The sequence below is a fragment of the Bubalus bubalis genome, chromosome 4 (genome assembly GCF_019923935.1).
Source record: "Bubalus bubalis isolate 160015118507 breed Murrah chromosome 4, NDDB_SH_1, whole genome shotgun sequence".
Classification (NCBI taxonomy): domain Eukaryota; kingdom Metazoa; phylum Chordata; class Mammalia; order Artiodactyla; family Bovidae; genus Bubalus; species Bubalus bubalis.
Window position 1 is genome coordinate 146,645,361 of NC_059160.1, and position 27,459 is coordinate 146,672,819.

Sequence of the window (27,459 nt, forward strand, 5' to 3'; positions counted from 1 at the left end):
AGGGGAGTAGTTGAATTGTATATACACGCAGTGAACACTCAGTGGCAACACAGCATAGAGGCAGAACCACGTGTCCCTTGTGAAAGGATGGCCACAAGATACTGTCCTTTAGCAATAGTGTGCATGCATTTATGTGTAATAGTTATGCATCTATTTAGGCAATTATATATTTATATTATGTCATTTATACTATTGCAGAAAGTTTTACAATACATAAAACTTTGGTCCCACTTTTGCTTAAGAAACTTCACTCTGTATTATTTGGGTTCGTTTCATCAAGCATTTGTGACTTCTATAGTTTAAGATTTTAAGCTATTTTATATTTGAAAAATAAATACTGCTTCAGCTCCACCTCTCCCCACCCTATAACCAAGCAAAAATGAATGAGTGAAGACTAGAGCCCAGGCTCACCGTGCAGGGTCGGTACTGGCTTCCTTCGTCCCCGCTCATGACATGACCAGCACCACAGAACAATGGATGAGCCCAGCCTTTCAGGCAGCACCAGGGCAGGAAGCCTGGGGACTCTGCAGGCCTCCCTCCAGCCACCCCGCAGCACATGTGTCATCTGAGGGCATCCTGGGGCTTGGGCTCTATGTGCTGGGCCACCTTGTCCCTGGAAATCCCAAGTGACCCTTCTTTATAGGCCCTCTGACCACCAGCTTCTTCCCTGCAGGTACTACATGAAACCTGTCTGGCCAACCGTGTTTTCTGGTGAAGAGCAGCTGCCCCAGGACTCCCCCAGTCCCACTTCGGTGGCCCCAGGATCCAGCGACCCCCAGACGCCACCCCTTGGTCCCATCCTGAAGAAGACCACTGGCCTGGGCTTCTGCATCATCTATCTCTTCTTTATCACCAGCCTCATCTTCCCCGCCATCTGCACTAACATTGAATCCCTCAGCAAGGGCTCGGGCTCGCCATGGAGCACCAAGTTCTTCGTCCCCCTCACCACCTTCCTCCTGTACAACTTTGCCGACCTGTGTGGCCGGCAGGTCACGGCCTGGATCCAGGTGCCCGGGCCCAGAAGCAAGGCACTGCCCGGGCTCGCGCTCCTCCGGACCTGCTTTGTCCCCCTCTTTGTGTTCTGCAACTACCAGCCGCGTGGCCACCTGCACACGGTGCTCTTCCAGTCTGACGTGTACCCGGTGCTTTTCACTTCACTGCTGGGGCTCAGCAACGGCTACCTCAGCACTCTGGCTCTCATCTACGGGCCCAAGATCGTGCCCCGGGAGCTGGCCGAGGCCACCGGGGTGGTGATGACCTTCTACATGGGCCTGGGCCTGGTGCTTGGCTCCGCCTGCTCTGCCCTGCTTGTGCACCTCATCTAGGAAGGGCGATGACCGGACTTCAGTGCTGCATGGCGCCTGGGAGCTTCAGCAAGATGGGCAGGAAATGCCAGAAGGGCCCACGTGGCGAGCAGGAAGGGCTGGAGTTGGTCTCTGCAGAGCCCAGCACACACCCGGGCCTGGTTGCTCCCAGGGATCTGGGACCGGTGCCATTCCCAGGCCAGGCAGACATTCCAGAGACTTCAACAGACATCCTGAGACGTTTCAGGACCAAAGACACCTGAATAAGACACAGTTACCAGTTACACAGTCAGAAAACTCCTTGCCAGTGGGTGCATTCTGCCTGTCATTATTCCCTCTTGGGAACTGTGTTGCCAGTATTTGGCTCTGAGTTGTTAGAGGGCGAGTGCCAAGACTGTCTCCAGTCACTTTGCCTTCTCCCAGCCTTGCTCCTTCCAGCTGATGGCAAGATGTGAGACTCCTTAGCTCTCCTACCCAGGGGAAGTCCCCATGGGATGGCCAGTCCTCAGGCCCAGGACCTGAGCCTGTGCAAACCCCACTTTCCACTAACCAGACCGCAACCCTGGGAAGGCAGGCCTTCCAGGAGCCCTTCATTCCCTGGACGTGGGCTCCAGAGGGCCTCCCTGTGTACACGGGACCAAGCATGTCAGGCCTGGATTTCAAACAGGGATCCTTCAAGTGGTCTGTGGCCTGGGTCAGGACAGGATTTACGTCCGTGTTTACAGAATGTCAAGGCCATTGGTTCAAGGGCCTAATAAATACCTGGGTATTTAATGAAAGCCTTATTGATGGCTGTTTTAGGGTCTTGGCAGGAAACAGCATACTCAAATTGAGTAATTTAAGAATATTTGAAGAGTGGATGTAGGAACCCTAAGGGGTTATGTGCATTATATCCCAGAAGTAGTAAGGTGGTCTATTCCAGGCCTGAGGAGAGGGGCACGTCCAGCCTGCTGTAGCCCACAGGACGTGTGTCCCTCCCTGCCATCCCTCTACAGCCGAGAATCAGGCGGAGAACGGAGCGTGGATGGAGGGGCAGGTGTCCGGGGGAGCCACCGGCCCCTTCACTCGCATAAGCGGTTTATTGTGAGCATCCGTAGAGCTCTGAAGCTTTGTCAACAGAACTAGATGTGCCTTTGTCCTGGCTTGTTCTGAGTACTTGTGTGTTTTGAAGTTGTTGTTTCCAAAGGCAATGCTCGTGTTCTGAGGCCCCAACATGCTCCCCTGACATGAGTAATAATTTGTATTTTTTCAGGTTCCTTGAAGGCTCCCACAAGGCTGTTCCTTGGGGGAGCAGGCTGACGTGGGAATCGGAGAAAGGGACTAGATCAAGCAGGAGTTCTTTCTCAAGAATCATCCTGGAAACACAGAGCTTACCCCCAAGAAGTGGCAACCCTGAGAGACATAAAGCAAGGAGCCCCTGCTCTGAAGAGTGCCAGATCTGAGATGTCCTGCAGACAGCTGATTAAACCGGGAAGCAGCCAGTAATCCACCCAATGGCAGCAGATTATGTTCCCCACCAACTCAGGCTAGTGCACACTCCTTTTCTTTCACCAGAGATTGAAAAGGACACCCTTGAAAGGTTTTCTGAAACCTGACACTTGAAAAAAAAAATTTTTTTTTTAATTAAAAAAATAAATTATCCCATCTCCCCTCGCCTTGCAGGAAGCTGAAATCTCCCCCTTGGTTTTTCTCACTGCCTTCAGTGCTGTTGATCATTTGGGGCATCTGTCTGGCAGGTGGCTCATCTCAACCTCAGGTATCTTATAAATGGGCAGCATGTCTGTGTGAAGGTAAAACAGCAGTCTCTGAGCTCGGGGGTGGGGACCACCTGGAGCTAACAGAGGAGGAGTGGGGGTCTCTCATGCTCTGTTGGAGAGGGGTAGCTTTCCTCGGGTAGTGAGATGATTTGAGATTAGCGTGAAGTGGGAGAGGGAGGAGGGTGGCGAGCCATGTCGGTGCAGCGCTGTGGGAACTGAGATGACGGACTCTATCAGTGCCAGCGGCAGCGCCCGCTCCACCGCTAGAGGAAGGGCCAGCTGCTCGGCTGGTGGGAAGAGTATTCAGGCTTTTGCCCACTCTTCTTTATTGCTCACTTTAGTGGGCATTTTGCAAAGGATCGTTTCTTCTCAGGAAGGGAGGAAGGAAATTAAAAACACGTCTCCAAGTAGAGGGGCAGACTGTGGAGTTCAGGCACCCTTGTCCCCGGGTTACTGTAACAGCCGCTCGTGGGGCTTGGCTGCTCTGGGTCTCAAGTCTCGTGTGACCCCAGCAGGCTCGTGGAACTAGCTCACAGGTTCTGAGTGTGAACAAAACTTGCTAAAGAGAAGGACTTTTCCATGAAAGAGGTGGAGAGGGATCCCCGAGACGTTGCCTTTGTCTAATAGTTCTCTCATTCAATCCCAAGTGGCGGTTAGTGCATGCCTTTGTGTATTTCCAGACATTGTCATTTTCCTCCTCTCATTCAAAAAAGAAAGCCAGAGGCAGCCAAACGACTGACTGTTTAACTAGTGGGTGACCAATTCCTGCACCCATGAGGACATGAGAAGGCTTGAATCAGGGGTGGATTTTATTAACAAAGACCCTCATTCTGCTGTCTTCAGCCCAGTACTGCCAAGGAGATTTGGGACCTTCTAATTAGCTTAGACGTGACATGAGGTGGGATGGAGGGGTCACTGCAGGACCTCAGCTTCTGAGACTGGAATGCTTTAACAGAGAACACCAACTAAAAGAGGGAAGGCCAAAAGTCAGTTGAAAGAAGATTTTATTCCACTGGAGGTTAAATTTAAATAAAAGATGTTCATCTTTTTTAAAAAAAACTGTATCACAGTTGTTTTACAATGTTGTGTTAACTGCTGCTGTACAGCAAAGTGATTCGGGTGTACGTACATGTATTTATAATATTCTTTTTCATTATGGTTTATCACAGAATATTTTTTAAATTATTTATTTATTTATTTTTGGCCATGCTGGGTCTCTGTGGCTGTGCAGGGTTTCTCTAGTTGCGGTGAGCGGGGGCTACTCTCTAGCTGTAGTGCCCAGCTTCTCACTGCAGTGGCTTCTGTTGTGGAACACGGGCTCTAGGGCGGGGGCTTCAGTGGTTGGGGCACGTAGGCTCAGTAGTTGTGGTTCCCGGGCTCCAGAGCACAGGCTCGATAGCTGTGGCCCATGGACTTGGTTTGAAGCCTGATACCCTCGACCATCATAGGGTATTGAATATAGTTCTCTGTACTGCACAGTCGGAGAAGGCAATGGCACCCCACTCCAGTACTCTTGCCTGGAAAATCCCATGGACGGAGGAGCCTGGTGGGCTGCAGTCCATGGGGTCGCTAGAGTCGGACACGACTGAGCAACTTCACTTTCCCTTTTCACTTTCATGCATTGGAGAAGGAAATGGCAACCCACGCCAGTGTTCTTGCCTGGAGAATCCCAGGGACGGGGAAGCCTGGTGGGCTGCCATCTCTGGGGTCGCACAGAGTCGGACACAACTGAAGCAACTTAGCAGCAGCAGCAGCAGTACTGCACAGTTGGACTTTGTTGTTTACCCATTCTTATAAAAGCTTAGGTCTGCTAGTCCCAACTTCCCACTCCGTTCTTCCCCAACTGCTTCCCCCTTGGCAACCACAGATCTGTTCTCTGTCTGTGTTTCTGTTTCGTAGATGGGCTCATTTGTGCCACATTTTAGATTCCACATATAACTAATCCACATATAACTAATCCACATATAACTAATCCACAGATAACTATCTCTTTCTCTTTCTGACTTACCTCACTTTGTGTGATTATCTCGAGTTGCATTCATGTTGCTACAAATGGCATTATTTCATTCTTTTTATGGCCGAGTAGTTTTCCATCATACATGTATGCCACATTCTCTTTACATGGATGCTGAGGTTGTTTCCGTATCTTGGCTCTTGTGAATCGTGCTGCTGTGAGCATAAGGGTGTGTGTTTCTTTTCGGCTTATAGTTTTGCCTGGATGTATGCCCAGGAGTGGGATGCTGGATCATATGGTGATTCTATTTTTAGTTTTCTGAGGAGCTTCTATACTGTTTTCCACAGTGGCGGCAGCAGCTTACATTCCTACCAGCAGTGTAGGCGCGTTCTCCTTTCTCCACACCCTCTCCAGCGCTTATTCTTTGTAGACTTTGTAACGATGGCCATCCTGACTGGTGTGAGGCATTGTAGTTTTCATTTTCATTTCTCTATTAGTGATGTTGAGCATCTTTTCATGTGCCCAGTAAGCCCATGCTCATCTTAATCCCATGTTGCGTTCTGAGTGAAAGTATGTAGTTTCTACTTTACCAGCATCACTTTCTTGGTGGCAACTTGGTCAGTGCCGGTCATGCCTGGGGCTCAAGTCAACTGCTGCCCTCCACCTGTCAGCTGGGGTCAGCCCAGTTTCCAATCCAGCTTTGACCTCAGCAGGATCCACTAGGAATTTCAGCCCACTAGCCGGTGGAGACAGGGACTAGCCATCTGGTCACAGACCTCTCCTTGAAACTCAAAGGAGACCCAGGGTCTTGGTCAGCCTTTCTATCAGCTGCCCAGACTTCTGGCTCATTGCTCCCTGTGCCAAAGCTTTACCTACATTATTCCCCCATCTGTAGATGAAGACAGTGAGGCTCAGAGAGGTTAAGTAACTTACCCAAGATCACTCAGCTACTAAGTGCCCAAGACAAGAAACCCAGTTCTTCCTAAACTCAGAGGTCCTCACCCAGCCTGCCCTCATGCTTCCATGTTGAACCTCCACTTTCTCCTTGGTTCTGTTGCCCCTGTTTCTTTGTCTTAGATTACTGAAGTGTTGTTCCGAGTAGCTCTGTTGCCCAGAACCCTGGCCTAGTTGATCTGACTAGTACAGCTGACCAGAACCCCTGCTGGACTGATCACCTGTGGATCCAGGCCCGAGGCCACATCAGGCTCACCACTCTGACCACGCCGTGCCAGGCATGGGCTCTTGGGCTGCTTCCAGGTCTGCTCTGTCCAGTCCATTTCAATCACCAGCCCCTGCCCTCCTGGTCCCACGCCCCCACCTCCCCCACAGCAGCCCCAGCTGCTGAGGTCACCCCAGCATGGCTGCTGCTGGACCCATCTTTGGACCCAGGGTGGTAGGACACAGAGCAGCTGGGGGTTGGGAAGCTTGCGCCCTGCTCCCCCAGGCACTGGCTGTTTGAGTCACGAAGCCACCCTGAGTCAGTTTCCTCATCTGTAAAGGGGGGTGACAAGTCCAGGAGTTGAGACTACCTGCTGTGCCAGTGAACCTCCACGCACACCCGGTCATGCCCACTCCCCAGCCCACACAAGCAGGGCAACTCAAAGGGCACAACTCACACCCTCCGCTCCCACCCAGGATCTGGCCACACAGGAAGAACAAAGGCAGCATCAGCCTCGGAGGACAAACTCAACTTCAGGCTGCTGTGGACTTGACCTCAAAGGAGAGCAATGAAGACGGCTGTGCCCTCTGCCCCATGAGACTCCAGCCAGCTGACCCTTCGCACTCCACTGAGAGCAGTTCCTGCCTTCAACTTCAAGTTAAAGGGTACCCAGGGTCTGAGCTCGGGATGGAGGGGTGACTCGTAGGCTTCTGGTGCCAAGCAGATGCTGGAATCCTGCTTCTGCCACCTGCTAGCTGGGTCGCTTTGGCCCGGTCTTGCAGATACTTTCCCATATCTAAAGTGAGAAGCCCCTCAGGGCTGTTGGAAGGGTTAAATATGCCCCCAAGTCGTAAGTCAAAGTGCCTGGCGTGTGGCAGGTCCTCGGTGCATGTGTTTTCTGCACATTTTTTAGTGGTTCCTGGACAGTCTGTGGTGATGCCCAATGCGTTCCCTGTGGCGGGCACCCTGTACCCAGTGCTCATTCCCCCCTTGTCTGGCCCCCAGGCTCAGCACTTATCTGCACCAGCACCTCTAATTCTGATGCCCAGTCTTTGATGCTCAGGCCCCTGCCTGGGTCATGCATGACCTGGGGTGGGCAGGGTGCACCAAAGAGAAAACCGGAAATCCACGACCCCAGACCAAGCTCTGCCCCTGACTCGAACTTCTGGCCAAGACACTTCACTTTGTTTCTAAACCTCAGCTGGAAAAAATGGACACTCCAGCACTTATTCTGCCTTCATCATGGACATGTGGCCAGGTACCCAGATGCCCTTAAAAACCCGGTTTTGTCCAAAGTGGTTCTTCAGGTCTGTGCTCTGGAGCCAGGACTGTCTGGGTCTGAGCCCTCACCACTTCCTAGCTGTGTGACCGCTGGCAGGTTCATCTGACTCCGTGCTCTCAACTGACCTTGGGGGCGATTGTAGTCCCGGCCTCGCGTCTGGTGGTTGTGTACGCCCAATGGTAACTGGTAATGCATACAGAACATTTAGGGTTGACTCTGGTGTGTAATCAGTGCTAATTACCTCCTCCTAGAAGGTTGTGTCTGGAGAAGGCACTTGGCACCTGACTCCAGTACTCTTGCCTGGAAAATCTCAGAGACAGGGGAGCCTGGTGGGCTGCAGTCCATGGGGTTGCTAAGAGTCGGACACGACTGAGCGACTTCTTTCACTTTTCACTTATGCGTTAGAGAAGGAAATGGCACCCTACCCCAGTCTTCTTGCCTGGAGAATCGCAGGGACGGGGAACCTGGTGGGATGCCGTCTATGGGGTTGCACAGAGTCGGACACAACTGACGTGACTTAGCAGCAGCAGCAGAAGGTTATGTCTTCAGACCTTTCCTGTTTACCTGACGCTAAACCAGCAGTCCTCGTTTCTTTTCCTCACTGGATGCTGGGCGTGGCCCTGCATCCCACTTCCTGGCCCCTCCCATGTGCCAAGGGCTGCCCATAGTTGGTGCCAACAGAGTCTGTTTGGAGGAGCTTCCCAGGAATATGGCTTTATGGTGCTGCTCATCCAGTGGTATCTTTTAAAAAGGGAAAGAGAAGAAGAAAGGAAGGGAAGGGAGGAAGGAAGAGAAAAGAGATGAGGGTGGGCTGGGAGTCTGGGGTCTGCTCTAGGATGCAGGTGGGTTTGTGAATGGGAGTGAGAGGGTATCACTTAAATCTGTTAAGTGCAGAGTTCTAGAAAGATTCCAGCTGTGTCCACTGGGTCTGTCTGGAAAGTACAGATGTTTTCCTTTCCTGTTCTCCTCACCTACCTGCTTCACCAGTCTACCTTTCAGTGGAGGCAGCTGGAAAGGCATTTCTGGCCCATGGAGCAACACTCTGCTTTGTTATCCCCAAGTGGGTTTTGGTGCCTCTAACCTTGGAAGAGCACTCATTGGGTGAGCTGTTTCTCTGCTGGGTGGTGGGTGTGAGAGACCACGAGTCTCAGGAGCAGGCCCAGCTGCTGTAGCCTGGCAAGGGCGTGGTCTGCATCACAGTAAAGGGGGGCTGATGAATGAGCACCTGCGGTGGCCAGGCTGTGCCCATACAAGAACCCTGCCAGGTAGGGCTCGCATCCCATTTCACAGAGGGGGAAACTGGCACTCAGAGGGGTTAAGTGGGCAAGAAGCTGAATTGGAATACAGACCAGGGCTGTAAGGCCCCAAAGCCTGTCTTATCTCCTGTCCATCCAGCTCTTTTAGAGGATTGTGTGTGTGTGTGTTAGTCACTCAGTCCTAACTCTTTGGGACCCCGTGGACTAGTCCACCAGGCTCCTCTGTCCATGGGATTCTCCAGGCAAGAATACTGGAGTGGGTTGCCATTCCCTTCTCCAGGGGATCTTCCCAACCCAGGGATCGAACCCAGGTCTCCTATGTTGCAGGCAGATTCTTTACCATCTGAGCCACCAGGGAAGCCCTAGAGGATTGAAGGGGTGCTTGAACCCAGGTCTGCTATGTTGCGGGCAGATTCTTTACCATCTGAGCCACCAGGGAAGCCCTAGAGGATTGAGGGGGTGCTGTCAATTTAAATGGTTTGCAGGTCTGAGGAGCCCCAGGCCACATACTCGGTAAGTGGGATGAGGCTCCAGGAGGCTGGAGTAACCTGTCCAGTGTGAGTGACAGCGGCCACCCAGTCTGCCCTCAGTGCCTCTGTGGGCTTTGGTGTAGAGGTCACTGATCTTCAGTGGCCAAGGCTACAGTCTTTACAGGAACTTGATGCACAAGCTCACCAAGTCAAAGGCAAGGTTTACAGAGATGTGACAGAGGCAGGAGTGTCCCTGTGTGGACCTTACATGTCCGACGCCTTGCATGTATCTGCTCCAGGGCCCACCTTCCCAGGCAAGGAACAGAGTAAAGTGTAACATTCTGAGATGACCACACCGCCTGTCCCTGACTAAACATATGCCCAGAGTTGGGAGGGGACCTGTGGTCACCGAGGCTGCCCTCTGCCTCTTGGCAGGGCAGTACTTGGGGTGCTCTAGACCAGCTGGCACCAGGCCTGTGCCACCCTGAAGATTCTTCCAGACTGAGTCCCAGAGCCCCAGGGAGACTGAGGCACCTCAGCCCTGCTCTTTTTCTGGAAACAGCCATGTGTCCCAGGGCGCCTCCCACACAGCTCACTCTGGACGAAAGACATGGGACCTCTTCCCCAGCAGCCTCACCTGACAGCCTCCATCTCCGCTGCTCTGGCCCCAGTCCTGCTCCCTGGAGTTCACTGAGGGCATAATGTCTGACACCCCTGAACTTCTAAGTCCTTCTTACTTCCTTCTAAGACTCTTACACAGGTCTCGACTGGGGATCCCCGGATGGAATGAGAGGCTCATGGAACCCTGAGATCATAGTCAGAAGTTGGGATGCTTCTTGTGGACAAGGGGCCATAGCTTCCATCAGATTGTCAAAGGGGCTGTGTCATAAGGCTTCAGAGGCCCTGGGACCAGGCTACAATGACCTGTCCTAACAGATGGTGTCCCTAGATGGGCACAGTGCTGAAGGGTGGGACTCTGGAGCCAGGGTGCCTGATTCTGAATCATGACTCTCTATCTTATTAGTGATTTGGGGCAGGTTTCTTAACCTCTCTGCTTTCTTATCTGTAAAACAGGTCGAGTTGACAGACTACCTATCCTCAGGTGGTTGTTGTGAAGATTAATCCACACAAAGCTCTTCATCTGTGTTAAAACTGTTAATTCTGCCCATTGCCCTGTGAAGTTGACAAGTCAGGGGTGATCCTCACCTCTCTTCTGATGAGGAGGGAATGGTGGAGACTGTAACTCAGGGACAGAGCCTCTGCCTACAGACGCAGCAGGTCCCACCGGCCAGCCCTTGAGATCCCTGCAGAGAGGAAGTTAGGACAATGCCCTCGGAGGTGGGAGGGTTCCCTTCAGAGCAGCTGGGGAATAAACCGGATCTGCCAACAGTTTCAGTCACAGGACATAGGAGGCTGGAGGTGGCTTTAGGTCTGAGTCAGAAGCTATATACCCGAATGGGCTTGCCTGACATCCCGACCTGTGAACATCTTCACAGTGGCCTCCTTGAGGTCCCTCTGTCTAGTCTGATTTCCAGAGAAATAGAAGAGCTACCATTTATCAAGCATTATGAGCCAAGCATGTTAACACATAATCTTAATCCATTCAATCACACTATAAGGAAGTATTATTATCCCCATTTTATTGGGGCCAAAACTAAGATTCAGACATAGCTGCTAAGCGGCAGAGCTGTGATTCAAAGCCAGGTCTGTCTGACTCCAGGACTGCGGCTCCTAGCGATTAGGACAGCAGCAGTTTGCGTCAGAGTCACCGGAGCGCTTGACAAAGTGCTCACCTCCGCACCTACCCGCAGGGATTCTGATTTTTCAGGTCTAGGGTGGGACATGAGCATGCGCATTTTTTAACAAGTGCCCAGGTGGTGCTGATGCTGCTGGTCAGGGAGTCCCACTTGGAGAAGCAAGGTGCTGGACCACCAAAGATGGATGAGGGGCTGTTAGGAGCTCACACACGCCCTGAACAAAGAGAAAGCAAGGGCTCCATCTGCTCCAGTTCCAGTCAAGTGAAGGCTCAGGACTGAAAAGTCTTTCAAGAAGCACTGTGGACACTCTACATCGTTCCTTAAAGCGATCACAGATCTGGGGCAGAGACTGCATTTAAGTGCCAAGCTCATCTGTGGTTCAGAAGGTAAAGAATCTACCTGCAGTGCTCGAGACTGGGGTTTGATTCCTGTTTTGGGAAGATCCCCTGGAGAAGGGAATGGCAACCCACTGCCGTATTCTTGCCTGGAGAATTCCACGGTCAGAGGAACCTGGTGAGCTACCATCCATGGGGTCGCAAAGAGTTGGACACGACTGAGTGACTTAACACTTTCATCTTCTCCACCAACCCCCAAGGTTGGCACCCCGTGGCTTTACTCATGGCTGCATCTTTCCCCCCTGCTCCCTTCAGCATCAATATTCAGGAAGAAGGAGAGAGTGAGAACAGGTAGGGCCTGAGGGCCCAGCCCACCGCTTGCAGTTGGCAGGTTGGAGGGAGCTGTGGTCTCACTCCCTCTGGGGCACCCTGGGGAGTGGTGGGGTGGGGGTGCCAGGCCACCTCCTGCCAGGGATGGGGTCACACCTCCTGCCTGTTCCCGGGTGCTCATTAGCTGCTGAGGTAGTGTTAACTGGTTCTCATTTTGCTGAGTCTTTGCTGAGACTCAAAAAGGGAAATGAGCCATTACCAAACAGCAGTCCTTTTTGAAACAGAAACTGAACTGACTGCGTTTTCTAATAACATCTTATGAGCTCCAAATGCAGAAATCTGGCCTTCCTTTATTAAAGTTGCCTTTCAGAAGTTGTCCCTGGCTCGCCTTCTGCTCACACAGTTCTGTGAAGGGGGATGTGGAGGATCATCTGCCAAATTGTGCCAGCCTGTTACAGCAAGCCTGTTGTGAGGATATCAGGAAATTTCCCTCTCCTTGCTTTTTGCTGCTCCAGAACCTCAGGCTCTGCCATGATGGGTAAGGACTAGCCAGCTCAATTCTTGAAATAGAGAGCCAGGGTGCTGACCTCACATTCAGGGGACTTTGAGCAAGTCGCTAACCTCTCCGAGCCTTAGTGTGCTTACCTGCAAAATGGGGATATTAATCTTGCATATCTTAAAATCCTGATCAGGTCAGAGTACCCTATAAACTGCAAAAGGTATACATAGTTATTTGCTCTCATTATTATTCTAAAACTACTGTAGGTTCATTTGTACCGCATCCCATGGGGCAATGTATCTGCAGATCTAAGGGGACCTGACAGCAGAGAGGCCACACCTCTGGACCATCCTCTGGGCACCCAGGATCTCTTGCCTAAATAGGCTCAAAGTACAACCTGGGCAGGCTCTTTACTCAGTCCATCCCTCAAGGGCAGACTGCTTGAGGACCTTCTAGACTCAAGTGCTGGCTGTGTGCAAGTGGTGCTGAGTTGGGACATATGAGTTGGGGTATCCACAATTGTGCATAGAAGACCTCTCCAGGTGTGGGATTGAGCCACCACATTCCAGAGTCAGAGAATCCCAGGTTCAAACCTGCCAACCTTTATGGCATCCCAGGTTCCATAAAGGTGTATGTGTCAAGGTAGGCAAGAGAATACATTGCTACCTGATGATAACTAACATATTGAGATACAAGATATATGAGCCTCCATTTGTAGTCTTGCCTGGGGGCCCACAGATGTTCCTTTTTATTACTAGAAGTTTGAATTCCACTTTCTTTGAGTCAGGTCAACCTCTTATTTTCCTCTTTGAGTATGTCCTCCTATTTCCTTTTCTCTGTCTTCCTAAATATTCAAAGCTGTGCCTTCCTTGGAAATGTAGCCAGGACTAGTGGAAATTCATTGAGATTCCAGGGGCCCTCTTTCTTCTCTCCTTTAAACCATCTCTCACCCCCTAGAGACACACAGGGCAGACTGTGGGCAGGGTCTCCTAAGCAGTATCCAGACAGTGGGTGTCTGTACTACTTTGGCATATGAAGATAGAGCTCCATGCTGCTGCCACCATGGGGTTTAAATGATGGGGACTAGATGATGCTAAAAATAAGTCATGGGCTCCATCCTGGGGTGTGGGGGAGGCCCAAGAAGTCTAGAATTTTGTACAAAGAGCAACCATAGGAAGAATGGTGCTGCCTCATCCTCCCCCATCTCTATTTTGGAAGGATGCAGGTCCTCAGTGGCAGAAGCAGGGGAGGATCTGGCTGGTGAGAGGAAGCAGACCTCAACTTCACGCCCCATCAGGTTCCCCTACCTCTTCCGTGGCCTGGTGTTGCTGGTATCGTGATCCACATTTTGCTCCATATAAAACCCTTTGCCAATGACTCCTTTCCTATTCAGACACCCTTTGACAATGCAGACTCTGATCCGGAGGTAGGGCTGCTTGCCTCTGAGTTAAGTCTCCCCTGCCCAGACAGTAAGACAGGAAGAGCTGCTCCTTCCCCTTACCTTCTGAGATCCTGGGAAGATGCAGACAGTGGTCAAACAGCTTTTTGTGCACATTCTGTTCATCTCACCTGTGCCTGGGATGTTTATATGTAGAGGAGGAAGGACATGGGGAGAAAAGGCTTCCAGTGGGCCCACTAGGAGGTATCTCCTGCTCCCCACCTGCCCCACAGACCTTAAAAGAATCAGACCAAATTCTGGCTATTAGACAACTCCCCGGACTGTCTGGCCACTATTTTTTCCAAGTGTTGAGAGTGAACTATTGGTATTGTGCTGGGTGAATCCACGTGCCATCTAGCAGGGCATTAAACACAGAATCTCAGCATGTGGCAGTTCTTCTCTTTTCAGTTCTTTTGATCCTAATTACCCGTTGGAGGAAATTTTGGTTTAATTCGTGAGTGTCTTCAACACTTTGCTAAAAACTTGCTCTTCTCCACTTTTAACAAAATGACATCAGACCTCACTTCACGATCTTGCCCACTAAATTGAGAACAATGGTTTGTTTTTGTTTTTATTTCTTTTTATAGCTTATCTTCTACTTATGACAAGTGATACTGGTTTTCCAATACTGATATACAGTATGTTTTCATAGTAAATTTAAGTAAACCATCTGAGTTAATGAATATCAAATTTAAAAGATACAGACAGTATTTGGATATGGCTAATGTAATTCAATCTTACTATTTTAGAGGCAGGGAAACTGAGACCCAGATAGGAGTCCTCAGAACCCAGAATGGGTAAGTATCTCTAACATTTAGGAAGGACAGACATTTCTCTTCCCTGAAAACCATAGTCTGTTTTCTGCTTGAATGTCACAGGCTAAGTGATGTCCCCCCTTCTAAGTTCAGGCTCTCATTAACTTGTTTCAGGGCTGGTGTTTTCACTACGTCCAGTTTAGCCAATAAAAGTGAGAACTTTTGAAGTTACTGATTATCCCACTTAAACTCAGGGCACAAACTGGGCCATTTTCAGAGACAAAGGGCTTCATCACTGAAGCTAGGAGTGACTGGTAGGGAGAAGAGGAATGAGGTAAAAATAGAAGAGGAGAGAAGTTTAAGGAGGAAGTAGAAGACACAGCAGCTTCAACATTTTTAAGGACCTGAAACTCTGGAGGGGGGCAGCTAAGTTTCCCAGACTGCCCCTGTTCCAAGTAGACAAAGCAATATGCCTCTGACAAAGTTCTGGCCAAAGTCACCCTTTAATGCTGATAGAACTATTCCTTGTTACCACAGCTGTGATGATTCGCCACTAACCTTGCCTGAGCACTTGGTGGGTGTCTGGCACTTGGCTAACTTTTGACATCCTCTCATTCATCCTCACAAGAAGCCTCTAAGTTAAAATCTTGGCCTTTGGAGTTGCACTACATGGGGTTGGAAAACTGGCCTCTTTGAGTGGTTCTGACTTTGACTTTGGTCAGGCAAATTAAATCCCTTCCTGAGCCTCATTTTCCTCATCTCTCTAAAATAAACATAATAATATATTTATTTCTCAGGATCAGAATGCTTCTCTGTGAAAGTGAAAGTCATTCAGTCTTGTCCGACTCTTTGCAACCCCATGGATCATACAGTCCATGGAATTCTCCTGGACAGAATACTGGAGTGGGTAGCCAATATATTTATTTCTCAGGATCAGAATGCTTCTATAATCATAAACTTATCAAGGGTAGAAAGTAAGCAATCAACAATGACGTCACTCATTATCAAGCAATATTGATATCAGCACCAGGAAGGCTAAGCTTCTGATAGTCATTCTACCCAAGGTCACAGAGCTGAACCAGGATGCCTAAATTGGTGGGATAGGTCCAGGAGTGCTTGGGCCTCTGGGCTTCGGGGACCAGGGCTGAGGTGGCGCGACAGGGGCTCCTGGACAGGGACCCAGGCCGACTGGCTGGTGCTCCAAGCTGCCTCCAGGCCCCAGCCCCGTTCTCCTGGGGATCGAACTGACCGGAGACTCATACTGCAGTGACCTCCCAGGCGGGATACGGCGAATCCTCAGCCCTGCGAGGCCGTCCAGCCTAATGACAGGTACCGATGACCAGCCGGCCGCGCTCAACTGATCTGGGAACTGATCCCACACCTGCCTTCTGGACAGGAGGCTCCCAAATGTGACTTCCGGGAGCCGCGGGGCATGCCGGGAGCAGGCCATACAGCCAATCCCCGCGCGGGGGCGGGCAGCAGTTGCTTGGCAACGGTGCGGGCGCCCAAAAGAGGCCAGTAAGGCGGGGAGAACAGGTGTGCAAGCCCTGAGAGATAGGCGACTTGCCAATCCCGGAGGAGGTTGCTTTTCCAGTCCCCATTTCCTTTACTCCTAGCTGGGCTTTAAGGAAAGAGATTGCTGAGAAAAATGACAAGAATAAACCATGAGAAGTAATAAAGATATTCATGTTTATTGAGCACGTACCGTGGGCCTCCTCTTGACAGGGATTATTTCATTTGATCTTCCTTTGATTTGATTTCATTTAATCTTGACAGGGATTATTTCATTTGATTTTGCATGGTTGCTGGCCTCAGTTTGTAAATGAATAACCAGAGGTTTCCACAGAGTAGGCACCTTGACCGAAGTAACTCAGCTAGAGAGTAGAAAGCTACCTAGGAATTTGAACCTGGGTGGTCTTGAACCCATGTGGTCTGTGTTCTTACTGAGTCAAGTAGTGGGCTCCCATTTCAATTCAGGAAAAGAAGTCTGAGTTCGTATCTGCAGGCACCAATCCAGGCTTTATGAGGTCTGAAGGGTAGACAATTTGGGGGCCCTTTTTAGGAAAAAACAAATTGCAATATAAAATTAGGTGCAAAAAAGAAAACTTGTTTAGAATGAAAAAACATTACAAAACACTTTTGCTAATTTTCCAAAACTATCTGACCATGTGAACACGTTGCTAGGGCCCTACCCAAAGGCATCCTTGGCCCTTAGCTCCCACTGAAGTCCTTGAGTCAGACATCAAATTGCTTTGCAGGCCTCTCTCCCCTCCTCTTGACCGCCCTGCATCCCAGCCACAGGCCCTCTCCTGGCTGGGCCCTAGCAAAATGCCTTTAGTAGGGCTTTTCTGGCTGTGACAGCAAGCTTGGCCTGCCCAGTGAGCAAGCTAAAGAGTCAGAGAGTTAACACACTTGGTTGGAAGCAGGCTTCAAACACTGAGAGGCCCAGAGATGCTAACCTTTGGCAGTCAAGAAGGATCACACCAAGATGTCTTTTATATCAGTGACTCTTAGGGTGTGGTCCTTCAGCGCTTGGGAACCTGTTAGAAATGCACACTCTCAGATTTCACCCTAAACCTACTGAACTTGAAACTGGGTGGTGGGGTCCAGCAACTGATATTTTAACAAGACCCCTGGAGAGACTGATGCACACTCAAGTGTGAGAACCACTGTTATGCCACAGTGCTTCCCACAGTTCACCATGGCCTGGACCTCCCATGTCTACACTGGTAACACGCTCAATAACGCACCTTTTTTTTTTGTCTCCCTCCTTTACTTGTCTCACTTTCTCCGTCTTCAACTGGGGCTTCCTAGGATCATCTCCAATAAACTACCTGCGCTTGAGCCCCTGTCTCAGGCTGCTTCTAGGGGGAACACCAGCGCAGGTGAGAACAGGAGGAGGTGTCACTGCACAGTGAGCAGGAGGGTGGTGACTGGCACCCACTGAATGGAGGCTGAATGTTCTGCTAAAGGCTTTGTTTTCATTGTTTCAATCCCAACCCCACCCATCCATGAGGAAATTGGGGTTGGAGGGTTACTAAGTGGTTTGAACTCAAAGATTTGAACCCAAGACTACTTGAGTCCCAAGGGTAGGCTCCTTACATGCAAGGGCAGAGGGCCAGCCTACATCATGTCCGTTTGTTGTTGCCGCTTCTCTCTGGGCAGGCAGGAATTCAGTGTTGTCCTAGTCCCTTTGGACACAGCCGGAGCACTCACTAAGGGATGCTGAAACGGTGAGTGCATTGGCCTCACAGAGGCTGCAGCTGGAGAGGCGCCCTCGCTCCAGTGCTGAGTTCCCTTGGGTCCAAGGCTGGCCCCTGTGCCCGCCCTTCAGACCGCTTCTGTGCCCAAGCATGTGCCCTTAATCCAGAACTGCAGCCTCTTCTGCAGATGTTGAAATCTGGCCAGCTCTGCAACTGAGAGAGCTACTTGGGGGTGGGGTGAGCAGGGGTGAGTGCTGACCTCTGAACTCTGTTTCCCCTGATGTTAGAGGCCCTAGTCACTTGGTTCTGCATGTTTCCAGGAAACTCCAGCTCTCTCTGCCTTGTCACCTGCCCTCTAGGCTTGTATGCTCCCGAGGGATGCCCTTGCCTTCTCTGGGCTCACAGCACCTGGGGCTTGAGGTCCCAGCTGTCTTTCTTGTTAACAGTTTCTCCCTAGTCCCCTACCTGTGATCCAGGAACGATGGCTGTGTTAACAGTTTGGGGTGAGTGGAGGAAACAGACAAGAGCACAGGCCTCAATCTTCGGCTCTGCTGTTGACTTTGAGCAGGACTTAAAAAAAAAAAAACTCTTCAGAGCCTTGTTTTTCTCATCTGTAAAGTGGAGAGTGCACCTCCTCTTCCTCAAGGTTTTTCTAATGATGCTCATGGGAGACAGCAATGTATGCACACGACACAGTCATGAACCATGAGGGGTGCAGTCTGCACCTAGGGTCTCCTGTTCCCTCCATCACAATGACGAGGGACCTGGGGCATGGTCTTGGGTCCTCCAGGCCCTCTGGTCTGCCAGAAAGCTGCTGGTGATGCCCAAAAGGGAGAGCTCTCCCCAGGACACTGCCAGCCCTTCCTTCAGGGTGGGAAGAGACAGGCTCACTTGAGCAATCACTAGCTTAAGGATGTTCCATTGCCTCACCCTGCCAAAAAATGACTCCCGATCTCCAGTAGAAATCAGGCCTCTCTATAATAATTCCCCACCACATATTTGTTTTTCCTTTGTGGCAGTTATCAAGAATTGAAATTACTTACTTGCCTTTTTTTTTAAGATGTTTTTTAAATGGAAATTTGAGAACAATTACAGAAGAAAACAGAGTAATACATTGCCCTCATGTACCCATCACCCAGCTTCAACAATTGCCAACTCAGGGTCAGTCTTTTTTCACCTCTATCTGGACTCACTACCCACTCCTATACTAATCTGAGGCATCACATCATTTCATCTGTAAATATCTTGGTGTGTGTCTCTGAATGATTAGGGCTCTTTTATGAAATATAACCACAGTGCCATGATTACACTTAAAAATGAGAATTCCTTGCTCTGTGATTATTGTTAAATGTCTGTCACCAGGCTGGGAGCTTCACGAGAGCCTTGTTCCTGGCTGTATCCATAGTGCCTGAGAGTTAGCACACTCTTGGCATTTGTTTCACAGATGGATGGATGGATGGATGAAAGGGAGAAAGGCAAGAGATGCTGGGGACCCAGCCTGCTTTCTATGGATGCTGCTCCATCCTTTCAGCACTGCGGTGTGATCGTTGTGATCGCTGCCTTGGAGGTCAACAGTTATATACTCTCTCTGACGTGAACAACACCATAAACTTCTCAGTTTCTTTCCCTCCCAACCCGCCTTCAGCTTAATCGGGCAGCAAGTCACTAATCTTCTCCTCATGGCTGCAGCCTGCTCCCTCTACTGCAGCTAATTCCACCTTCTGACTTAATCATCATCCTTAGGCTTTCAATACAGGGCTTTGCATCTTCAGAGCCGCTCAGGCATTAGCTGATTACTGTAATCTGTCCGACTCCCATGGCGTCAGCCAGCACAGGGCTTCTGTTACCCTCCTGGATCCTCAGTTTCCTCATCTGTAAAGCTGGGTGAGTGGGCCTAACTGGCATTATTGGTTGCAGATTAAGTAAAATGAAGTACATCAAGTGCCTGTCCCCTGACACATCAGAAGCCCTCAGGAATGGTGATTGTTTCCCATTGTAATTTCAGGGGATGACTCTCACTGAAGAGCCAAACAGGTCTGGATTTCAATCTGGCTTTTTCCGCTTAAAGGAAATATTTTCTGAGCCTCAGCTTTCTCATCCTTAAAATGGGGTGAGCGGTGCCACCCTTTCAAAGTCTGCTAAATGGAATAAAAGCTGTGATCTGTCTGTGAGGCACTGAGCAGAGTGTTGGGCACCTAGGAAGTGCTACGGAAGTCCTGGTGGTTCCTGCTCTTCCCAGAAGGAGGCAGAGACAGGGGAAGGAGAAGGAGGCAGTGGTGCCCTTGGGAAGGTGCCGATTATGTCTTTCTCCTCTGTTCCCTAAGGTGTGTAGTCGTAGGAGGATGCCTATTGCCCTCACTGTCATATCCCCAGCCCTTTGCCTTGCTGAGTCCTCAGTCACGAATAAGTGAATGAATTTGCTGAGGTGCGGAGGAGATTAATACATCTGAACAGGGCTGGATAGTTTATAGAAGACTCAAGATCTTTATCGTACAACCAGAGAAGGTAAGCAGGCCAAGGGTTAGACCCACATGTTACAGTTGAAGAAACTGAGGCTCAGGGAGATCAACAGTGGTCTGTAAGTGTTAACAGTGGTAGCTAATCTCATGCCAATTCGGCTCTGCCAGGAAGAGTGAGCGGAGCATTGGGCTCATGAAGAATCCGGCCTATGTCATGGGTGGAGTTACAAGTCTTTCTGAGATTTTCCAAAGCAGCAGAGACTCTGCCTGCTCTGCTCCTGCTGTGCCTGGTATGGGCTATATCCCAGTGCATTTGTTTTTTTAGATAAGTTTTTCCTCTCTTTTTTTCTTTTAATTCAGCTGTAATTGACATCCAAGTGCACTTGTTTTTAATTACTGACAGTTTCAACTTCAGGGCTGCCATGAACAGCCACAAAGGTTACACACTGTGCAACTCCAGGGGACAGATGCCATTCACCAGGACAGCAGTGAAGAGGTAAGTCTCACTCTGAAGCTGGAGGTGACCCAAGGAGGAATTGGGAAGCTTCCTCATGCACTGGCTGGAGTAAAGAACTCTGCAGGAACCAAGGCTCCTGGACAGTCTCCGGTCTCCCTGGCAGGGTCCACGTTTGGAGTGTGAACATTCAGGGGCTGATCTTCACCCTTCTTAGGGGTAAAGGTAGGAAAGTCCTGGACATATAACCTCAGCTTTAAAACTTGAGGTAGTTAAGGAAAGGGAGCAAGACTTGGAACCCAGTATATTATAGACTTGACTACATATATAAGTAATCATTTAACCTTGATAATAAAGCTCTTTGAATAAGCATCATCCACCCATTTTACAGATGACTTAACTGGACACACGGAAGTTAATTAACTTGCCCAAAGGGCCACACAGCAAGGAAGTGGCAGAGCTGGAATTCAAACTCTAGGCCCCCTATGTTACCTCTGGATGTAACCTGCATTTTACAAGGAAAGTAGCTGAGGCCCAGAGAGGGGCAGTGACTTATTCAGAGTCACACAGCTAGCTAATCACTGAGTAAATACTGAACCCAAGAATCTAGACTGTCAGTCCCAACGTGAGCCTGTAAGGGTGGCTAGCCCATCAATTAGTATTTTTAATAAAAATAAGTCTAGAGAGAGACCCAGGATGGCTGGGACAGGAGAGCTGGGGATGGGGCATGTGTGGAGCAGATGGTGAAGGGCAGGCACCAAGCCTCCGCATTTTTGGCTCCGGTCTCTCTAAAAGGAACGCCCCTGTTCCCTCCATTTCCAGATGGCGGGTGGGGTCCCATAGGGTGAGAGGTGCTGCGCCGCACTTGGCCTCTAGGTGGCGCCCGTACTGCAGATCTGGACTCCCTTGGGCAGCCCGGGCCTCGGGAATTGGTCTGTGCCCTGGGGGCTGCTCTGTCCCCAGAGTTTTCAGTACACCCTGGGCAACAGCTCCCCTTTCCCTCCTCCAGGCTTCTTCTACCCTGGCTTTGGCAGCGAAGGGTTGTCAGGGCCCACACTGGGAGCTCATGCCTCAACTTGGTCCTCCCTTAGAAGCCCTCTGCAGCTCCATGGGTGAGAACCTTCAGAGGGTCTAGTAGGTCCCCCAGATGCTGCCCATCTGCTCGACCTTGGGGAGTTTGCTCAGTCTCCTGGAGCCTCACTTTCCTCATCTGTAGAATGGAAGTGAGGTTTCTTTTGCCAGGATGTTGAGAGGATCAGATGGAACATTTTATAAAATGCCTAGCCCCTTGCACATGCTCAGTGGAGGGAAACTATTAGGATTGTTCCATGGTTGGTGGCTGCCTGTTGTTACTTTTGCCTGGCTGCTATTTCTTCTTCACCTTTCTCACCTTGGTCCATCATACCACACCTTATCCATCACCATCAGCCTCTTACCCAGCTCTTGTGGACCCAGTACCTCTTTGGAGATGATGCAGAATAGTGATTAAGCAGAAAGCTCTGGAGTCTTGCTGTCTAGGTTCAAATCCTTCACTTTAGGACTCCCTGAGTGGTCTTGGTCAAGTTCCTTCGCTTCACTGCTGCAGATTCTTGGTGTTTACCCACTACACATTCCAGTCTCCTGACAGTTAGGTTGGAACCATGTGACTGACTAGTTTTGGCCAGAGAAATGGGAGCAGGAGTGATGTGTGTGCTGCTCTAGGAAATGTGGTTAAGAGCCTGTGTGGACATCCTCTATCCCTGTCTTGCCCTATCACTGTGGCCTGTGTGGGACCACAGGGTTATGGGTTTGTGTTGCAATATCCCACAGGGTTATCATGTAGGAGTATAGTTCTGAGATGGAAGTGCTCTGAGTCCCCAAATCAGCCTCGGAGGAGAGCCATACCCCTAGCCTTGCACTGTGTGTGAGCAAGAAGTAAACTTTTATTGCCACAGAGACTTCAGAGTTTGTCTGTACTGACCATAACCCAGTTTAACTTCACTGATACAGCCTTCCTGTGCTTCAGTTTTCTCATCAGTGAAATGGGGACAATGAGAGTGCTATTCTCATAGAATCATCGTGAGGATTAAGGAAGACTGTGGGTGCAACCCTCTTAAGATGTAAAATTTTAGTTTTTATTACCTTTTAGGAAGGTACAGAAAAGCACAAAATGACTTTAGACTCTCAGAGCAGGAGGGACCCTGGGAGGACCTTGAATTCACTCCTCATGGTTACATAAGACAGAGCCCAGAGACACAGGCTCAGGGGGAGAAATACCTTGTTCAAAGTCATTCAGGGAGAAAAGAGCAGACACAGGGCTGAATCATGGGTCTTCTGACGTCAGTCTAGAGTTCCTCTGGACATACCTTGGTCCCTGCTTTCTGGGAGCTTACGATTTGATTGGAAACAAGACAGACAGACATACAACAAAACCATCACTGAAGATTCCATGTGGGAGTTGTCCAGAGAGTGAAGACCCTGAGGGTCAGAGGAGGACCTGGGGGTCTGCAGGGTGGGAAAGAAAGACTTCCAGGAGATGGTGGGGCTTGGAAAATGGGCTTCAGCAGAGAGCAAAGAGGGCAGTGAGCAGTGGCAGGAGAGAGGACCGGGGATGGGGAAGTCTGAAGAGCCGAGTGGCCCACAGAATAGATGAGTCAAGGCATGGTCTGCTGAACCAGTCCCCTGGTGAGGGGTCATGTAGCCTCCCTCCCCACCTTCCCCCATTATAAACAGCACTGCACTAAACATCTCTGTACCCATCCCTGTGTATCTGTGTATTTTGCCAGCTGAGATAGAGGCTTTGTGGGGAAGAGAGGTTGGGGTGAAGCCCAAAGATATATTGGGCCTAATTTCTTAGGTTTGGGGGCTTTGAACACCACTCTGAGGCTTCCTCTTAATTCTTCACATCAGGAGTCTTGAAAATGGGAACAAGCTCTTTTCTGGGGTAGTTTGACTGCAATAGGGCCCAGAGGTGGGATGTGGAGCCGGGGGTGCGTGCCTCTCTTTACTGGACACTGGGTTTTCTGCTGTGTGACTGATGGGGCCGGAGTGGGGCTCAGAGCCTGGAGATAGCAGCTCTTGTTCATTGCTGCCTGCCCCCCGAGTCCAGGCTGTGGATGGGCCCAGGGGTATTGCATTCCTTGGTTCCACAGTCCGCAGCCAGAGTGGGCGGCACACAGGGCCCCATTTTGGAAGGCCCAAGCCCGTTTTGAGCTCTGTTACCATCCTTCTATGGAATGCACACTGGCAGATTAACAAGAGGCAGGCAGCCCCTCTGTGTACCCACATGGAAAGAGCTCCAGGATATATTTTAAGAGCAAAAAATCAAGTTATAGAACAATATGTGAAGTATGACTCTGTTTATAAACAACAAATAATTCTTAAAATTATACACACACATGCAACCTTATTATTCAATTTTCCCCTCTATTGACTGGTTCTATCCATCCATTTATGATTCTTTTAGGGTTAGCCGAGAGCCAGAACAGCCATCCTTGATGTTTTAATGTTTCCCACACATCACATTTTAACCCATTTCCCGGACGATGCAAGGCCTGTAGAACATTCTCATTCTGTTTACCCTCTCCCTGATTCATGTGCTGTTGGGCCATGTATTTTAATTTTCTCTCTGTATTTTGAACATTGGTTGTATTGTCTTATACAACCAAGATTCATGTGTACTTCTCTGTATTTCCCTTTCTGTCACCCCCTTTCCTTCCTGAATATCCAAGCTCCCATCTGGGACCACTTTCCTTCTGCCTGAAGCTTCCCCTTATATTTATTTTTGTATTTGAACCATTCAGATGGTTCAAAATTCAAAAGAAGAGAAGTGTTCTATGATTGATGTCTCTCTCTCCCACCCCTGCCTAACCCCAGCCCCAAACTATATATTTCCATGTGTCCACAGAACATTACTTGGCAGGATAACACACCACATCGAGAGGGGTAGCTTGTCTGTGGTCTGAAGCACCTGCCTTGATAATATATTCCCGTCTCCAGTGTGCAAGGAAAAGTCAGGGTCTGGGACCGGCAGCTGGGAGACCCGGTCTCTGCTGACCGACAGCCTCTCGCTGTGCCCGCCAGTGCGCACAGCCTCGCGGCCTTGTCTAGGCCCTCTTTAGATCCTGGCCCCAGCCCTGTGGGCCAGGAGGGGCAAGGTTCCCCGTTCTCAGGACAGCTAACGACCATGGCTTCCAGGCACCGATTCATACTCATCAGCTCGTTCCCTCCTTTTGCAACTATACGAGTACTGTCACCCTTTTACAGATGAGCAAACTGAGAACTTCACAAGGCAGAGGCAGGATTCAGGCTAAATTCAAACAGCCCAGCTTCAGAGCCCAAGCAATTACTAACTCCACTTTACAGATGAGGAAACAGAGGCCCCAGAAGGTCGAGCCATGCGCTCTGCTTCACAGTCAGGAGCAACAGAGCAAGAACTTGCATCTGTGACTTTTGGGGTCAATATCCATCCCCCTCCCCCTGAGACTAGTGGTTTTCCTGTGCGCATTACAATCACCCAGGGAGCTTTCAAAAATGCCGTGTGCAGTTCTCAGCCAGACCAATCAAATCCAAATCTCTGATCCTGTTTTTACACTCTTAGCCCTCCTTCCAGGAGCTTCTGAAGTGCAGTCAGGGTTGAGAACCACTGTTCGGGCCCACACATGGGCAGAGCTTGGGATCTGACTGCTTGGATTTCGTTTAATTCAGACCTTGCTCCCCACGACCTTGGGCAACCTGCCTTTTCATTTCTGTGCTGCCTCAGTTTTTTCATCTGTCAGATTGGTTCACTGGAGTGTCTTTTTCATGTGAGGATTGAATGAGATAATCCATGCAAAGCACTTGGAACAGTGTCTGGCACAAAATCTGTTTTAAATTAACGGTGTTATTACTATTATTCTCTATGTAGCTTTGTAGAAAGCTTACCCTTCTCCCTTCAGGTTTTCCATCTGTGAAGGCACCTTGAGGTGTGGACTGCCTGGTCTTAAAGGCGTCTTCCAGCTCCAATGTGCTCATGTCAACGTTAGTTGGCGGGTCTCAAGCCTTTGCTGCCTCCCCCACTCTTTGAGAAGCCCAGCCCTGCCCATTTTGCCTGGAGGTTGCAGCAAGCACATGCCAGGAGAACTAGGGACCTGCTTCTGTGGGTTGAGTCCAGCCTCTGATCATGGTGTTGACGCCGCTCACAGCCATGACATGCTGGGCTGTAGGAAGAGAAATTGCCCATGGTTGGGGGTGGTGGATGCAGCTCCAGTTGCCCCCAGAGAAATACAGAGGGGCCTGGATGGCAGGCCCCTCCAAGAGGCAGGGCGGGGGACCCTGGCAGAGCAGGGGACCCCATGCCCACTTCCTACTAGTGCCCAGGGCACATGGTGCCGGTCTTGCCACCAACTGCCATTCTGCACCAATGCATAATTCATGCCCCCATGTGCCAATCTGTGCCAGCTTTAATTAGCTCCTAACTTTTTGTCATTCATTTTGCTGTGAATACCTTATAAATAAATGATGGGAGAGGGGAGCAGGGAGCGGGGCAGGAATGTGAGGGGAGGAGCCTGGCTCCTTAGGCCTCGTGGGAGAGGGATAAGCTTCCATGGAGAGGCTAGGGAAGCCATGCCCTCAGGGCACACCCTCCCACCCCCCCCCCCACCCCCGGGGACAGGCCCCGGCTATGCAGATGAGTGGTCCCAGCCCACCCCATTCGCCTTCCAGCCTTGCTCGTTCACAAGCAGCATCCAGCCGCCACAGCTGTGCCAGGCTCCGAGGGCCCACAAACTAAACTCAGGAGCACACATGCTTGGTTTATGGTGGCAGGCGCTGCCCCGGGAGAGGGGAGCCAGCGGGATGCAGACAGGAAGCGACAAAGGGGCTCTGCCACAGCTCAGGGCTGGGAACCGAGGGGGCGGGCAGGGAGTGGGAGAGGGAGGCTGTTGTGGAGAGCGCCCAGAGGAGAGGCATTTATGTCCGTTAAAAATAATAATCGGCCCTCACAGGGATGAGGCTTGTTTGTGAGTGTTGTTTTGTTTTCACAGTTTATAAAGCACTTGAGCATGTGTTTTTCTCTTTCGTCCTGAATGGCAACCTTGGGAGGCCCTCGGGGAGGCTGGGGGCTCATTTACAACCGAGGAGACTGAGGCTCAGAGAATTTAGCTAAGACCCATTACACCCCCTGCCTCACCTCCATTCTTGGGGAAGGAAGGAGGGGAGGAAAGCACCCCAGTCGGGGCTGGGGGACCCAGGGGGAAGCCAGTTCAGTCCCAGGTGGTTTAATAGGCAGGACGGATTTAAAAGAGCACACTTGGATTCCCTTGGCTTCTTTCCTCCCATTGTTTCTCACGAAGAGTGCCAGAGGGCCACCGGAGTATTTGGCATTTTAAGGATATAGAGACAGTGAAGCAGAGGTGCCCGTTCCTCCAAGATGCCAGCCCAGGGCCACTGTGGGGCCATGCAGTCTCTTCCTCTCCATCTTTTAGCTCATCATACTCTTTAGTATCATCAGGCATCATAAGGGGCATCTTTGCCTCCAAGCCCAGCCCCCTCTGGCTCCAGCATCATTTGCTGAGTGACCGCCAGGCCCAGGTGTGCCAGACCAGGCCCTTCATGGTCCAGCCCATGCCCCTCTCCTGAGACTCCTCTCTCACCCCTCCCAGCACATCTTGGTCCAGCCCTACTGCTCCCCTACCTGAAGTCTCTAAACCATGTGATGCCCCCGTGACTTGGCACACACACAGCCCCTCTACCACAGATGAGCTTGCTGACCTTATCTGGCCAAACACACTCATCTTACAAGGCTCTGCTTAAGTGGTCTCACCTCTTGGAAGTCTTCCCCAGTTTTCTCGGTTAGGGTGGACTGTAACCTATTTGGAGCCCCTCTGTCACTGCTGGACCTGGTCCTGGCTTCGAATAGCATTGTCTTATGCCTCCCAGCTACTTATTTCTGTAGCTGTCATTCCAACTGGACTATAGCTTCTCTGAGGGCCAGAAGAGGTCTTATGCTTCTCTGTGTTCTCAGCCCCCAGTCCAGAGCCTGGCACACTATGGGCCTTCCAGGAATGCTTGCTAGATGAATGAACAAAG

The 27,459-nt window shown here is 50.4% G+C and overlaps 1 protein-coding gene and 1 long non-coding RNA gene across 2 annotated transcripts in view; both read left to right on the plus strand.

Annotated features, from left to right (window-relative positions):
• The window catches only part of SLC29A3 (solute carrier family 29 member 3), a 44,952-nt gene extending 42,869 nt beyond the window's left edge, over window positions 1-2,083 (plus strand). The window contains exon 6 of the mRNA XM_006051141.3: window positions 674-2,083. Coding sequence (XP_006051203.2) covers window positions 674-1,325 — 652 coding nt within the window. The 3' untranslated portion in view covers window positions 1,326-2,083. The remainder of the gene's footprint in view (window positions 1-673) is intronic.
• Window positions 2,084-5,417: 3,334 nt separating this feature from the next.
• LOC112584692 lies at window positions 5,418-27,155 on the plus strand. Its single transcript, XR_003109068.2, has 2 exons — window positions 5,418-7,432; window positions 10,257-27,155. It is a non-coding gene; the product is annotated as an uncharacterized LOC112584692 (long non-coding RNA).
• The last annotated feature ends 304 nt before the right edge of the window (window positions 27,156-27,459 follow it).